Genomic DNA, 17117 nt, shown 5'->3' on the forward strand with positions numbered 1-17117 from the left:
TGTGCAAAACAGTTTTTCCCAGGGGGCTATATGTTGGAGTGCTGGGGTCAATGTTGTAATTTGTATATCAAGCCTGACCACGTGCACCCAATGAAGGAAGGGATGAGCTGCATTTCATTGTGTTTTGTTTATATATATATATATATATATATATATATATATATATATATATATATATATATATATATATATATATATATATATATATATCAAAAATCTTGAGACCAGCACTCCCTTTAAAAGTTTAGTAATTTTATTATCATTCTGTAGTATCCGACCAGCACTCCCTTGAAAAAGGTCCAAATGTGGACCGAAATGACGGATACTACAGAATGATAATAAAATTACTAAACTTTTAAAGGGAGTGCTGGTCTGAAGATTTTTGATACATAAACAATTACCGTGCACTCCGCCATTGAAAGCAGCTTTGGAGTGCGGATACTCATTGGAAAATATATATACCGTACTTCCAAAAAGATCAGCACTCTCAGGTCTTAAAAATATAAACAAAATGTATTAATAAAATAAGCCGGCACTCTCGATAACGATTGTTCATATGCCTGAGAGTGCCGGCTTCATGTGGATTTGTTTTTACATATATATATATATATATATATATATATATATATATATATATATATATATATATATATATATATATATATATATATATATATATATATATATATATATATATATATATATATGCTTGGAGCAAGAGGGTTAAAGCCTTTCTGCATCCGTTGGTACAGGTATGGGATCTGGGGGTTTCCGGATAACTGATCTTTCCATAGTTTGGATATCCAAACCTTAAGTCTAATAGAAAATCACAAAAACATTAAATAAACCCAATAGGCTGGTTTTGCTCCCAATGAGGATTAATTATATCTTAGTTGGGATCAAGTACAAGGTACTGTTTTATTATTACAGAGAAAAAGGAAATCATTTTTAAAAATTCAGATTATTTGGATAAAATGGAGTCTATGGGAGACGGCCTTTCTGTAATTCAAAACTTTCTGGATAATGGGTTTCCTGGTAACAGATCCCATACCTGTATATACATTATATGTCCAGTGCCACGGCCCATGTTTTCTGCTGTGAATCAATGAGAGGTTCACCACGGCTGAATGATTGCTCTGCGTGTGCCCAACAGAAGGGCAATGGAGATCCAGAGCCAAACTGCCAATAGCATTGCTCTGTCCTTTCCCTTCAACTAGCAGCAAGGTTATGTACTTACTGTAGGGCCCCATACAGGAAAGGAAAATTCAGTAGCCTGGCAAGGGTAACTCATCCCATGCATCAATAAACAAAAAAAAATATATATATATATCAATTGGAAAAGCTAAAAAGGTTTCACGATAGCGACATTAGCAAATACTGTCACAGAAGCATTTCTAGTGGGAATTCATTGGGGGGGGGGGAAGAATCCCTTTGCAGCGCACAGCTTACAACACTACAGAATTACAAGGCAATTGAGTCAAGAATTCCTATAGAGGAACGTAAAAGTCAGTTCAATAAATAAGAGAGACCGTTTATACAATGCTTTGCACGTGAGCTATACAGGCCTATGAATAATAATAATTATAATAATATATATATACTTCATAAAGTGGATTTGAAAAGGTCGCGTTTCATTATAAACTATATTGCCCAGTCATAAAGGAGTTTGATTTAACCCCGTCGCTGCTGACCGGACCTGGAACTCATCGTATCCGTGGGAGGCATGCATAGCAACGAGTTGCAGGATCCCGCGGCAGCGCAGAAGTTACACACCATGGGCTACAACAACGTGACACACAGTGTCACAGACATAGCAGTGAAAATGCGTTGCTGCAACTATTCTACACAATACATTTTTTTTTCTCCCTTTATATAAGCATTTGTTTTCCTTAAATATATATAATTTACATGTATTTTCCTCAGTTTTTAAATACAATCAAGAAAAAAAAGATACAATTTGTATCAACAAACAAAGGTCATTTCTGGTTATGTGAGGTGGAGAGTTCGGCTGCCCTCATCGTTGGGGCGAGAGAAAGGCGCTGGGTGAGGGGGGGTATCATACTCACTGGGGATACCATCATTTTATTATATATTATTATTATAATAATATCATCATATACATTTATAGGGTATCGCTGAGAATTTACACTGAATTATGGGAAACCAAAACAGTTTTATTACACTCAATGTAAGAATGACCTGGGACAGAAGGAAAATGACATAAGAAAATATTAACAGCCCAATGACTAAATTAAAGGCAAAGTAGAACTATGGGCTGGGGCATTCATTTGACTTTTGTGATCATTCAGGATTCTATCTTGAGCAAATAAGATGGAGGCCTGCGTTCTTCCCCTTTAGACGTTTCCTTGTATACGCACCCCGTGAGGGCAGCCGAGCACCCGTCCCCAGAAGGCCAGAGAAAACCCTGACGGCAGCCAGACGTTCCGTTTGTTTCAGATTAAGAAACATTTAGGCAGTTTATCACCTTCTCATGAAGAAACAAAAGGGCTCTCAGTGTGGCCCTTCTCCACTTTCATGAAAAAAAACTCCCACACACCTGAAGCCATGAAAAAGCCCAAGCCTTGGTTAGACCAAGCGTGGGCGAGGCTTCAAAATTTCATAGTATTATACAGCAGATTTCTTATCAAATAAAATAAGATTTTTAGCTAAGCAGAAACCAAGCAAGAAAGTGCCTAGATAGGCAGAGTTATCTGCTACTTGTGTATAATGTACAGGTATATACATAGAATCATCCATCACAGGGAGGAAAGTGCAACTTGGAAGCAAACCTTTGCTATGGGGAGAGGCTTCATGCCTGTGGCAAATAATTCAGAACTCGCAGGCAGAGTTGCTTGCCCTGAGGACCTTACATGCATTAAAAGGGGTTATTTACTAAAATCCCAATTTATTTTAAAAAACCACGACCAAACTCTCATGCCCGATTTTAGCTTATTTTTTAATAAAAAAAAAACCTGGATTTAATCGGATTTCGGAAAAACTCGTGATTTTAACATTCAGCTTTTAATAAATAACCCCCTAAACATTGGTTTGGGAATGGTGGATGAAGCCATTGCTGTCCCCTGCATAGAGCAACAAGTGTTTGTCTGCTTGACCTGCGTTATGTTTTTTTTATGAAATGATTCCAGCTTTCAGGCCCACTTTAGATTATACACTGCCCAACCAAATGGCTTGTGGTTAATGACATGCTAAACACAGCATGTTGCTCTTTAGTGTTCCGCTATTTTGTAACGCTTTGCTATATCCCCACCATAAAATGGCGAGTACTTAAATAGAACTCAAGCTATATGGACCAGTGTAGTTGAAGCAATGTTAAGGGGTAAAACTACGGATGAAAGGGTTGGGCAACATTGAATATCCTGTAAATGATATCCTTATAAACGGTGACTAGTGATGTCATTTTATAAACAGTGAGTAGTGATGGCATTTTTGTCACATGACACTAAAACTTGTGTATTATAATAAATAAAATACCCCTTTTGGAAAATATGAGGATATCAGAGTTCCATGACCTGTATAGAAGGTTATATGATCATGAAACTCCTCAGTAACTTATAATATCCTTATATTTTACAATAGGGGGTACTTTATTCACTATATTAATAAAGGTGCTATTAATCATCCTGTCACAGCTTGTTTAAGTTTATATAGTGAATAAAGTAACCCCTCTTGCAAAATATAATTATATTATAAGTTACCGAGGAGAGCTTTAATACAGGTCATGGAATTCCCAGATGACTTCTTATATCCTCTCATTTTGCAACAGGGGGTACTTTATTTATTATAATACACACGTTTCCTGTGAGTCATGTGACAGAAATGACATCACGAAGCTCTGATGATAACCGATGACATCACTAAGCCCCGTTTATAAGGATATCATTTACAGGATATATTCATGGCTCTTGTGTATTATAAAGTAATATTTTCCAATTACAACATCAAAAAGGTTTAAAGGAGTGGGGGTGTTAAAAAGTAGACAAAGGTCTGGGAATGTAAATAAATTAAGGGGGGGGGTTACTTTGTGGCTTTCAGCAACAAAGAAAGGACCTCATCTACAGTCAAGAGAACTGATAGTAACTAAGTTAATATTCTATATATGTATATATACACACATATGTATGTATTCACACATACATTTATACTGATTCCACACTGCAAATACATACGAATGCATGCATTCAAATTGCTAACAATATGAACAGTTTGTTTTTTCCGCACAGCTTGAATCTCAACACACCAGAATGCAAGCAGACTGTGCTGTAATAAGTTGCTGTTACCTCCAGCATGTGAGGGATTAAAACACCCCTTCCATCTTCTGTACTCAGAATTGAAAGGAGCAGTACTTCCCTCCAGTGACACAACCTGTCATGCAGGCTTAGCATGGAAAAAGAACTAGGCCATAAAATATGCACTCCGCCAGGAATGCAGTAAAACCTCTAATCTCAGCTTTAAAAAGAATAAATAAAGGGTTGTATGTCTATTAAAATCCTAAATCAGTGGCACAGAACTGTGTAACACGACTTCTACTCATGTAGCAAAATGAATTCAGGTTCAAATACTGTTGTCCACTAGCAATGATGATGACCTGACCGTAACCGTGAAACAATGATGGCTGCAAGTTGTTGGGCATCTGTCATATGTGGGTTCTTCTCCATCACAGAGAGGACAATTCCTGGTGGAAAGATGTTGCAAAGGTTCTTGTAGGTCTGATACTGATGCTCTGGAATGATATGTTGCTCTCTAGGTTCCCCTGACATTGGGGGCCAGTAGGGGGATTGCCAGAGCTGCTCCATCTTCTCAGGCATGCTCCTAACCATGACTGGTTCATAGCAGGGCTGCATCAGGTTGCTGCTCAGTGGGTATGAATGGTAGCCATATGAATCTGTGGGACATGGTAAGGGGTCCCAGCTAGCATGCTGCTCCCGACACAGTGGGGGTCTCCTTTGCCTCATGGGATTGCTCTCATAGAGGCGAGAATCTGATATGCTATCCATTCGGGTCATAACCAATGCCCTACCTGGCTGAGCATTGGCACCAGGGTGCATGTTCTCCTGTCCTGGGTAATCTCCTGGGCAGCTGGATCGTGCCCCAACGAGCGGATGTTGAATATGAAGGGCTAAATGGGAAGAGGATTGTTTCCGTGAAGCTTGCATTGGCTGCTCTTGCCCATAGCTCTGAACTCTGGTTAAGGCTTCATGATAACCATGAGCAAATGGCTGCAGGCGGCTTTGTGGTTGCCTTGAAGGCTTCATGTTATCTTCAAGGCCAGGGTCAGATATACCTAGATACAGGTCACTATAAGAGGAGTAGGAGTCACTGCTGTTGTGACTCACGCAGCTTTCTGGGCAAGGGCTTGAGTTCCTGGAAAAACCTGCTCGTTCCTGTTCTGGCTGGTAATATTCTGAGCTATGCATGCTGCTAATACTCAGGTTAGAAAAATCACTGATCATGGAGTAATATCCATGGTCTCCTAGAGACTCATATTTCGGGTACTCTTCTGTATAGCTCACTGAGTTGCCATGACTGTTGGTCACCAGGATAGGAGGATAATGAACACTCCCCATGTGCTCCAGAGATGACTTCTGGTGGGAGAACTGTGATGGGCTGCTAGCTGATCGGGTATTCAAAGCACTAACAGCATGGCTCTTTGTAGGGGGAAGGATTGGGACGCTCAGAGCAGACACCAGGGATGGCACAGAATTGGCTTCAGATTTGCGAGCTGCCGAGAGCCTCTGCTCTGGTTCCACGGCTGCAGAACGGATGCTAGGGTCTGACTGCCTCTTGGGGGCAATACGCTTTGTTTCAATGATCCCATCTCCCCTTAAGCAGGATGGCACCATTCCACATTTCATCAGAGCACCTTCACTCATAGTCTTCACCGCTGACAGTTTTGCACTTATCCTTAGCTCATCTGCCACTGAGCGCAGAGGTTGGTTCACACGTTCAGGATGGTAATATTTACACTTGTGCCCATATGTGCATTTTTTACCTAAAAGACAAATTGAAGAAATGAATAGCTTACCTGCTGCTTAATGGCACTACCTTCTATGCTGGAGCAAACTTACATTTTCCTTAAAGTTACTTTAAGCAGTAGGTTCACTGATAATGCCCTTGTCTCGTTTCTTTCCTAAACACAATCTACAACTTGCAGATTCCTTGGTCTGCTGCACTAATATGAAAACAAAACTACTATGAAAACAAGAACTAAAACAGCTGAGATTCTATAATGTGGAGTGAATGTGCCTTTAGGCTACTGAAACATGTAAAGTAGGAGTGCCCATACTTTACTAATGAGGGGTCTACTTTTAGTGATGTTTTCCCATTATGATCTACATCCATAATATCACTGTTAGCATTCTGTTCCATGGAAAATATTATTTAAATATTATATTGATTTATAAAAGAATTTATATTTCTGTGTTTAAAAAACAACTATTTCTTATGTAACCTTAACATACTAAAAATCTGAATGAAAAGAATAAAACAGGAGGGTGATTTAGACAATCTGTTTGTTGTCAGTATCTTGAGATCTACTGATCACCAACTAAAGGTCTATTGGTGGATCCTGGTCTACCTTTTGGACACCCATGATGTAAGATCTAATAAATAAAGTAAACATGAATTTATACGGCCTTAATTAGCATTGAGTATAAGGTGGCAAAACAAATACTTATTTGTTTAAAATAAATATTATTTAGGGCTTCCTGGATAACAGATTCCATACTACCTTATAAAGAAATGCATTAAGACAACATACTGCAAAGAGATAAAAGTAGAATTTCTCCCTTATGGTTATGAGTCCTACTTACTCAAGGTCAGACTGTTCCGTCCTGAACCAGAGGATCTCCCAGTGGACTCCAGCCAAGGACGATTCCCATCAGCCCTTTTTTATTTTTACCAGATGTCTATATGACACCTATTATATTTACAGTAAAACGGTCTACTTTTTAAGTGGGTTATCTATAGGGGAGATTCTGGGGCTGCTGCTGCTGCCTGAGGCCTGAGTGCAATAGCAACACACAAAATCACTGGTACAAGGAACTATTTAAATATAAGACAAATAAAGTTTGTCTCAAAAATCTACTTGTTTACTTATTCACATGTTAACTTACCATAAGGACAGGGTTGCTTCTTGTGCTCAGGGATAACTGGCTTTTTTCGCAGGAAATTTTCCAAACTGGGGCCATGCCTTCCCAAAGGATCATCTGGAGGCATAAACCTGCAGACACATCAGTGGTTATAGTGGCTTTTGTATTTCAATTTTCAATAACCCTCTTACTCTTCAGACTGCAGATACTGAGAAGCTTTGACACCCTCTTTGTGCACGTCCAGGAGAAGGTATTCCATCAGTCATGCTGGGCTGGGAGCGAAAAACTGTAGCACTATTTAAATTGATACCAGTCTATTGGAGGCCTCTCAAGTCTAGCATGACTGACATAATGCTCTATAGACCTGCATAGAAAAGGTTTCAGGATGTCAGAGCTACAAGGTATTGATGGGCTGGACAATTAAATGAGTTCAATTAAAATATAAACACTGTTTGGCCTCACAATTAGGCATACAGACCTTTAAATATAAGTCTCTGGCCTTTATAGATAACTTTTTATGTTACAAATATTTTTGAAATGCATAAAAAGCGATGCATACATACTTGTCATTCACAAATGAGTACATAAGGAGGCGCTCTTCTATAAATTTCTTCCACTCTGGTTTCTCATTCTGGAGGTCGCGATAGTTGTCGTTGGATACAATAATTCCATCAGAATCAAAGGCAAGCTTAACTATGAATCGATCATCGTAACACACCACTCTCCTGCCCTGCACCCTGCGGGAAGGTGTAAATACCAAAATCTTCTCCTTCTCCAGTTTCCGTAGAATCTCCTGCTCTGTGGAAAATAAGAGGAGGGACACATTTACATTAATGTCTGTGTTCAAATGTACAAAAAAAAACATATATATTCAGTGCATTTCTTTTCTTTCCCTTAGTGAGCTAGTGGAACTTTGTCGTTAGCTGGCAAGGAATGGAAGACCTGTAATACATCTTAAAGGAGAACTATCGCAAAAATTTTAAATTAATATAAGCTTGAGCATACTGAAATAAGAAACTATGTAAATACAATTAATTAAATATTCTGCATTGTTTATATATATTGTAAGTTTATCTTCACTATTTCTTTCACTAACTGCCTTTTGCACAAATTCTGCATGTAGAGAGACATGATGTCTGGTGAGTTTAATAGAGTGAACTCTAATACATCTTCTAGGCAAAAGGAGCCTCCCTATAAGATATATAGGATCTAACCGTCAATAATTATCTGACACCCAACTCCTGCAAGAAGAGAGAATGAAGAGAAACAGATGCTGAGAGAGGAATAGTGAAGATGAACTGGATTATTTCAGAGATGGTACATAATATTTAGTTGATTGTATTTAGAAACTTTCTTATTTAAGTACGATGAAGCCTTTATGAATTTTTTTATTTTCACGATAGTTCCACTTTAAGGTGAATCTCAGGGTGGCTCTATAATAACCCAAATCTCAATGAGAAGCCTGTAATCTTTTTGCCTTAATATCTCATGTCACAAAAGAACTTTGCAGTGAATGTAAACTCTGCCACACATGCAGAAAGAACAACAAATTTCCATGTCTTTGTCTAATGCGGATAGATGTATAAGTGGGTGCAGTGTCTGCACTAAACGTACTCAGTTGCAGGCACTAAAAAGGACGGCTAGTAATGCAATAAGTGTAATAGACCTAACTGGGGAAATGTCATTGTGTACAGTTCAGTGATAAAAAACACCCATTCAGTATAGCGGCGAGATTTGCACAGCCATCTATAAAGAAGAAAAAAATGTAAAGAGAAGAAGTTGAGAGAAAGTTGACCCCGTTAATGAAATGAATGGAACGGACAACGGAATACATAAAAAGAAAAGGACGTCATTCACATATACTAATGCATTTAAGGTCAACAGAACAACTTGGCTAAATGATTTTCTAGGGCAGTGCAGATAACAAAAGTACATCCAACGAGACCTGAGCATAGGAGGTTTTGGAAGGGGGTTTCTCTTCTTCAGCAATGTGCAGGTTTTATGTAGAGGGAAGATATTGGTTAAATGCACCTTAATAAATGGACCATATCCCATCACAGAAATCTAGGAAAAGCTTTTGGCAATAGAGTGGAGATATGTCATCGCGGTGGTTACCGCTCCTGCCTTGCAGTGCTTGGTTCCCGGGTTCCATTCTTGCCTAGACGCTATGTGCAAGGAGTTTGTAAGTTCTTCCTGTGTTCTCCAGGCACCCTGCTTTCCTCGCACACTCAAGGCATACATGAAGGCTAATTGGCTACTGATGAAACTGACCATAGACTTTGACTTGTGTGAAACAAAGACCTTGGACTGAAAGCTCCACCCAGTGGGGCATGAGACTGATTAGAACAATCTTGATAAAGCAGAGGTTTATCTCTGTAGGAAGGTGGCACTGATAATACTATGAAGCGTTGGGCATTGCACAACTCATGAAATGTTCCTTCAGTTTCAACATACTGAATAGGATTTGTTTAATAGTACTTTTTATATAAATCGTATTAACAATGCAATGGTGATTTTTTTTAAATGCAGATATATCATACTTTTGCAGATTCACAGGCCCATACGTACTTCCTTATGGGTGGGACATCATGTGACACACTGCAAAGCAATAATGTGTATTGCTTTTATTTCCATGGTTATTGGCACTGTTAAAAAAAACCAGCGTAATGCTTTACTCAGCTGCAGTCACCTTTAATGCATGACATTTTTTGCTTAACTATACAGTAAATGCAATTAATGGATTCAAAAACCGAACTAATCCACTAATGCAAAGTAAAAGCCAGGGTAATTAGGGTGAGATAACATGTTTATGGCAGATGATCTTTCTTACCTGTGATTGGTGCGTCGGGGCGGGACTGCTCTTTCCTCCATGCTGGCACAAACACAGTAATATCCTTATGGCCTTTCTCCAAGAACCACTCCACAGCCAGCTGTATCCCTCGGCAGGAGAAGACCTCTTTATTCCCATGGCTGCAAAATGGAAGCATTCGTTCAGACAGAGTACAGATATTTATGGTGGTTGTATACTGTTCAGTACTCAGGTAGTTAATTCTACATCTATAAACAGATCAGCTTTGATAAGTAGTCAAATCAAATTGTGCCAATTTATTTCTGATTTTTTAAGTAAAAAAAATTCCGACCAAACTAGAATCCACGATTTGACCTTATTTATCGTTGAAAAAACTTGATAAAATCGGTTCGGCACACAACTAAAAAAATTTGGGGTTTTGCGAAGAATAACAAAATTTTTCTGGGTTTTTTGCCCGAAACGCTCAAATTTTTCATGATTTTTGGCTGAAACTCAGCGCAGACCATGATATCTTCAAATTGTAAATGGGACCTTTGCCATTGACTTCTACAGGACCCCAGCAGCTTGGAGATGGAGTATTTCCGGATTCGGACTTTTTCCATCCTACTTGTATAATGAATCACAAAAAAATTTAGTTTTTTTCCCACTAAAAATTCAGATTTTATAGTTAAAAAAAACCTCAACAGTTTTTGCGTTTTTGGCATTTGGACTTTAATAAATAACCCACTACTGGTCAGAATTCACTAACATAGATTGAGTGGATTATTTATCATTATTCATTATTTTAACAAGAGTTAAAGGTAGTTAAATAACCATGGCTTTATATTTAACCACTTGTTTATGTTAAAATCCTTAAATCCCATTTGTAATCTGCAGCAGGGATTAACGATTCAGAGTTGTGTTAGAGTACCTACTGCTCTAACACCCCACACAGCAGAATAGTGTTAAACAGCTAAAACAGTAGAACCCAAATTACCAAACTGGAAACACATCTATTTGCTTTGATATATGTGTCAATTTGTTTTAACACCTTCTTAACTATATAAAAGAAAAGGCACATATCCTTGAGCACATGAATAGAAATATTTTATGTATACAATACAATGGCACTGGCTCAAGTTGTAAATGGAAATAGGCACTTGGAGTGTAATGTAAAACAATGTTTAAAGTTTGCTACTGGTCTAGTAACCCATAGCAACCAATTAAGCAGCATTTAATTAATTTCAACTGATACCCATACCTCATGGCCACATTGCTTCCATCAATAACAATAGGCCTTAGATTTTCAGTGTTGTCTACGATTTCATCTTCTAAAGACAGTTCTGGACTTGCAATCTCTTTGGTACAGGGTCCCCTGGGTACCAGGATTCCACTGCTCCCACTTCCACTGCTCTGTGTCTCTGACTCTCCCTTGTTGCCCAGCCTCACCAGCTCAGCCAAGATGTCATTAATAAGTGCTTCTGCGCCCAGCTTGTTAAGGACAGCTTGTATCTGTTCCCCACAATAGCCCAACTTTAAGGCAAAGTCCATCTTTGCTTGGTATTCCCTGTCAAGATTGCTCTTTGCCTCCGCAAGTTTTATTTGGTTGTCTATAGGGACCTGAATGCTGCTCTGAGAGAAACTAGGACGGTCCAGACAAGGAGACCTGCACAGCTGACGATGGGGTTTGCTAGAGATATCTGCTTCCTTAAATAAGGTGTTACCATATCCCCTCAGTCCACTCCGCCCTATTTGTTGCTCTGCTTCACTTTCCGAGCTGGTCCATTCGTCAGATTCCCCACTGCAGTCTCCCAGATCCTGTGAGTACTCCATCTCTTTTGCAGCTGCCCTCTCTTTAGAGGGCCTCTTTTCCATTTCCAGTTTCTTGACCATGGACCAGGCCGTCATCACGTTGAGCTGGCAGCCAGAGATCCCCAAGCTCTTCTCTTTTACTTTCAGTACTGGCAAAGATGGATATTCAGCAGCATCATGAAGACTGGGCGAGACCTTCCCGAGATCCAATGTTAGTGTTTCTTGCTTTGAGCATTCGGATACATTCGGAGAGGATTACTGCAATAGAGGAAAAATAGGTTACTGCTTCATTCTACAAAATCATTTCAATGTAGAATATTATCCCACACTCCAAAAACAAACAGGCATGTTAATAGTTCCTTATAAGATTGACACTAGTATGTGTAGGTATCTCAGAGTCCCCGAGGCAGAGACTGATACACAAGCACTGTATTAATATTTTAGCTCTATATAAAGGATACAATGACTTACTTTTCCAACATCTGCCTATCTTCAATATTCTCTTAAACTAAATCATTTTTAGGGGGCTATGACTAATAATTGGGAGGGTGGGGGATTGGGACTATATCCCGGTCTACTACCAAAATCCTTTAGATTGTAAGATCTTGCAAGTAGGGCCCTCTGATCCTATTTTTTTTTCTCTGTAATTGTTGTTTGTTAAATTCTTGTTCTAAATTAATGTAAATTGGTAAGTAACTTGCCGGAGCTATATAAATTATTGATGATGAAAGTGACAAATTTCTGCTTAAGGGAGTTAGTCTGAGCTCCTTGAACTCCCTCTGCATTATTTGTTTAAATGGATGGTTCACCTTTAGACCATACCTCCCAACTGTCCCATTTTTCGCTGGACAGTCAAGTTTTTGAAAGCAGGGTTTGTTACTGAAATGTCCCGGCTTTCTCTTTGATCTCCTGCACTGAACAGCCAGGAAAATATACAAAGTTTCTAAAAATAAGAGGCTTTAGGCAGAGAGCCCAGAATAGATACTTAGACACCTTTGTAACCATTTAAGATAAGCAGGTCTCTTGGGGAAACTGTGACTTGCAGTTTAAAGGGCAATTCACCTTCATTAGCAAAACAGTAATAACCTATAGAAATGTGTTCAAACTTTCATAACCTGCCATATTTTGTAAAATGAACATGATAGTTAGGGGGTGTGGCCACACAAATGGGCGTAGTGAAACATTTTGTCCTTCTTTCTATTTCTAAAATGTTGGGCGGTATGCTTTAACCTTAGACCAGATGGGCCGAAATTAGCCCACTGCTTCAGCAGGCCGAGCAGCCCCTACTACGAGCACTAGTGTCCTTATTTCTTAGTCTGGAACCCTTGTGTTGGCTCCGGGGTGTGAACACACTTGCGAATTTTGACGAAGAGACACGATACTTTGTATTTCGCACTGAAATCTGCAGAGTGTGTTCGGGTCTGAGCCAACACAAGGGATCCGGATGCGACTGAAGAAGGAGGCTTCTGCTTGCGGTAGAGGCTGAAATCGGCCTGTGGATTTCAGCAGCTTCTGGTCCTAGCCTAAAAAGCAAAATAACTCAAAAAACACAAATAAATGAAAACCAACTGCAAATTGTCTCAGAATATCACTCTCTACATCAAGCTAAACTGTAATTTTAAGGCGAACATCCCCTTTAAGGCTAAAAATGAGAAAACATTAATCACAGAATTGTGTAGTATGAAACAATAGGCATATAGCAGAAACTCTATTTATCAAGCACGTGCTGTTCACACTGTTCTGCATTTTCAGCCATTGGGCTCCATGAAAAAGTTTATGCTTGGCTGTGATCAGCATCAGACTGGGGGACAGCTGCAAAGTCTTCTCTGCAGGGAGAGGGAGGTAAGGAGAAAGAGTGCAGGGAACGGGCCCGCCGTATTTTTCCCGGTGTCCCATCGGCCCAGTCTGATCCTGGTGATAGTCATTGAGTTGCCACTCTGTAAATAGAAACAAGTGCTGCAGTGACAATGCTGGGTCTGTACACATCTTGAGCTCTCATTGTCCACACATTAATTGAACGCAGGCAGATGGATCTGAATCATGCACTCCAAGTCAATGGATGAAAATAGAACACTAATGTCTGTAAGAATCATTCTTTATATTCTTCAGTCCAGCTGGGTTTTTTTTGCAGCAAACAGCAGCTTTGGTCCGACCCAACAATCATGCCTGTTACTGACACAGCATTTTTATTGTTAAAACTATTCTTGGCCTTTACTTGTGACAGTAGGAGACTACATAATGTAGAGACCATTTGTTGCTACCTTACCAGTTTATACCAGGGGTGAAGCCCTGTAGTAGGTCAAATAACCAGCGCCGTGATATATGCTGGCGCTCAGGGCCGCCATCAGTGGGGGACAGGGGGGACAAGTGTCCCCGGCCTGGGCATGAAGGGGGGCCTGGCAGTGCTGCACTTTTGAAAGAGCCGGGCCCCCCTTGCTAGCGCCGAAGATTTGCAGCCATTTTTGAATCCCAAACAGAAGTGCTGAAAAGCTGAACTCCTGAAGCGGCGAAAAGACCCGAAGTCACAAAAACAGCCGAAATTGAAGTCCTGAAGCGGCAAAAAAAGTCACGAAAGGAGGCGAAGTTGAAGTCCTGAAGCCACGAGTTCAATTCTACTGAACACCAATTTGTGTGTGTGTGTTTTTTTTTGATCCCCTGGCCACCAATGAATTATTTTATTCTATAGGCCCCTGCCACCAATGTTTTTGTAAAAAAATATTTTTTGGGGCCCTAATTTTTTTTTTAACTTGTAAGGTGGGCCCTGGCACCGAGGTTTTTTAAAACATTGGTGCCAGTGGCGCTATATAAATAAATGTTAATAATAATAATAATAATAAAAAAATAATAATAATAACTGCCAGGCTGGCAGCCAAAGTGACAATAGCAAATACAAAATAATGGAAATCCCCATTGAGTCATTTAAATGGATAAGAAGTATAATAATACTTGCCGATCTGCATGATTTTTATCCAATCAAGATATAGGGTGTGTATTATACGGTGAAATTTCATTATGTCGCTCCCATTTATGCTTCCTTCGACAGAGAGTGAAGAAGTGCTCAGACCAATTGCATGTTTGTAGGAGTCATAAACATAACATGCTCAAGAAATAACAAAAACCAATAAGCCAAAAAGATGCTCAATGTGCAATAGACGCAGACAGGAAAACTGCTTAGAATCCTATTTTCTTTCATTAGGCAAACAATTTTTGTGTGTGTGTGTGTTTATATCCACTATAAAGCTTGCAAAACTAATTTCCTTCTATGATCAATTTACTTTTTTCGCTCAAGTTGAAGGAGCCGTTCTGGAAAACAAGCGTCATAGTTTCCGGATATTTTTGCGTGCTCTTCTTTAATTAGCAACAATTACATCACTGAAACACACTGAAAAACATGGCTTCTCTTATGAGAGTACTTGACATTTTGTGGCAGGGTGCACTTACAGCTGATGTTATGGGAGGAAGTGTATGGTGCCATCATTATACACTAGCAAAATCTATTATTGGTTAAGGAGATGGCTCCCTCTGAACACATATACATCCTTTAATGACTGTCACAAATGGATGCTCTACGCATGTATAGTATCGATTTTTCCTTGCAAATATTAACAAATGAAATGAATTTTATTTTTGCTTCTATGAAGGGATCATTGGCTCAGCGCGCAGTTATAGCCTTCCATTGTCTCACAGGCTGGCCAACAACAAACTTCTTTATCACCCCCACTGGCTCTCCTGTTGTTTAAACCCCTTTTAAAGGAACAGTAACACCAAAAAAATGAATGTGTTTAAAAGTAATGAAAATATAATGTATTGATGCACTGGTAAAACTTCAAAAACTCTACAATAGTTTATATAAACATGCTGCTGTGTAGCCATGGGGGCGGCTGATTAAGTCACAGGATACACAGTAGATAACAGATACGTTCTTAAAGTGTAAAATAATAAATATATAATGCAGTGTTGCCCTGCACTGGTGAAACGGGTGTGTTTGCTTCAGAAACACCACTAATGTTTATATAAATATGCTTCTATGTAGCAATGGGGGCAGCCATTCAAAGGAGAAAAGGCTCAGGTTACACATACTTTAAAACACTTTCATTTTTTGGTGTTGCTGTTCCTTTAAGAATCCCATTGTATACTACAGAGCTTATCAGTTATCGATTGTGTATCCTGAGCCTTTTCTCCTTTTTCAGATTTGAATGGCTGCCCCTATTGCTACACAGCAGCTTGTTTATATAAACTATAGTAGTGTTTCTGAAGCAAACACAGCAGTTTTACCAGCACAGCAATACACTATACTTTGATTACTTTAAAACACTGTTCCTCTAAATAACCAGAAACATCAACATTTTTATGAAAAAATGTGTTTGTATATAACGAAAAAAAAGCCACCAAGATATATTTAACTTTAAAACTGCAAAGTCTTTATTGAGAAATAACTTACCGATACTCCGCTTGCGCTCCTCTTCAGAAAAGGCAACTGGGCGACGATCCATCGTGCGGCGCTCAATTTCTCATCCCTGCCTTCTATAGGTGATTGCCAAGGAGGAGAAATCGAGAGCCGCATGATGGATCGCCGCCCCGTCGCCTTTTATGAAGTGGGGCGCAAGCGGTGTAAGGAACTCCTATGACGTCATCAAGCAGGTTTTTGGCGCGAAGTTCTGCCTATTAAAGGACGCCAGAAGATCCACCCAGTGCCGATAATAGGTTCCACTATCCTGAGTTCCTGGGTGTGTTATTGATTGTATTCCTGATCCTTGACCCTAGCCTGAATCCTGACCACGATATCTTGCCGCCTGAACGGACCTTTGCCTGAACTGACGGCTCTTCTGCTTAACCCTTCTGTACCACGAACTGTGTTCTTCCTATACCGCTTCCTTCTTGGTCCGCACTGCAAATTGTGCCTTCGGGCCCTGACAAGTGGAGTATCAGTAAGTTATTTCTTAAAGTTAAATATGTCTTGATGTTTTTTTCCATTACATATAAACAATTTTTTTTTTTAAAAAAACATTTTTTTAAAAAAAATTGCTGTTACTGGTCCTTTAAGGAGCTTTGTCACCTCTCCTGTAGCCACAGATTCCATGCTGCGCAATCGCACATGAGATTTTTGTGTGAAAACCATCTAAAATCATGGAAAGTTTTCAAAAATTGGGGGAATGCTTAAACATGACGAAGACCAGGGGACACAACACCATATCTGTTAACTCCTGAAAAAATAGGGTGGCGGGGGGGCTTGACAGCTTTGCTTTATATGATATCACTAGGGCACGATCCGTCAACCATTATAGTAAATGAACATTGCTAGGGACAACTCCTTAGGCACGGTCAAAGCCTGTACAAAAATATTAGGTTACCATGAGTCCTTAAAATAGCAGTGAGGGTTCAGAGAATGCTCATAGATAAGCCTGAAC

The 17117-nt window shown here is 39.5% G+C and overlaps 1 protein-coding gene across 3 annotated transcripts in view; it reads right to left on the bottom strand.

Annotated features, from left to right (window-relative positions):
- Window positions 1–3841: 3841 nt before the first annotated feature.
- zc3h12b.L (zinc finger CCCH-type containing 12B L homeolog) overlaps window positions 3842–17117 on the bottom strand; it is a 63073-nt gene continuing 49797 nt past the window's right edge. For all 3 annotated transcript variants that reach the window (XM_041572709.1, XM_018229791.2, XM_018229792.2), the window contains 5 exons: window positions 11159–11967; window positions 9940–10079; window positions 7673–7907; window positions 7134–7240; window positions 3842–6010 (listed from right to left, as the gene is read on the bottom strand). In XM_041572709.1, coding sequence (XP_041428643.1) covers window positions 4590–6010; window positions 7134–7240; window positions 7673–7907; window positions 9940–10079; window positions 11159–11805 — 2550 coding nt within the window. In that variant the 5' untranslated portion in view covers window positions 11806–11967 and the 3' untranslated portion in view covers window positions 3842–4589. The remainder of the gene's footprint in view (window positions 6011–7133; window positions 7241–7672; window positions 7908–9939; window positions 10080–11158; window positions 11968–17117) is intronic.

Source organism: Xenopus laevis, chromosome 8L (genome assembly GCF_017654675.1).
Source record: "Xenopus laevis strain J_2021 chromosome 8L, Xenopus_laevis_v10.1, whole genome shotgun sequence".
In the NCBI taxonomy this organism is placed as follows: Eukaryota; Metazoa; Chordata; class Amphibia; order Anura; family Pipidae; genus Xenopus; species Xenopus laevis.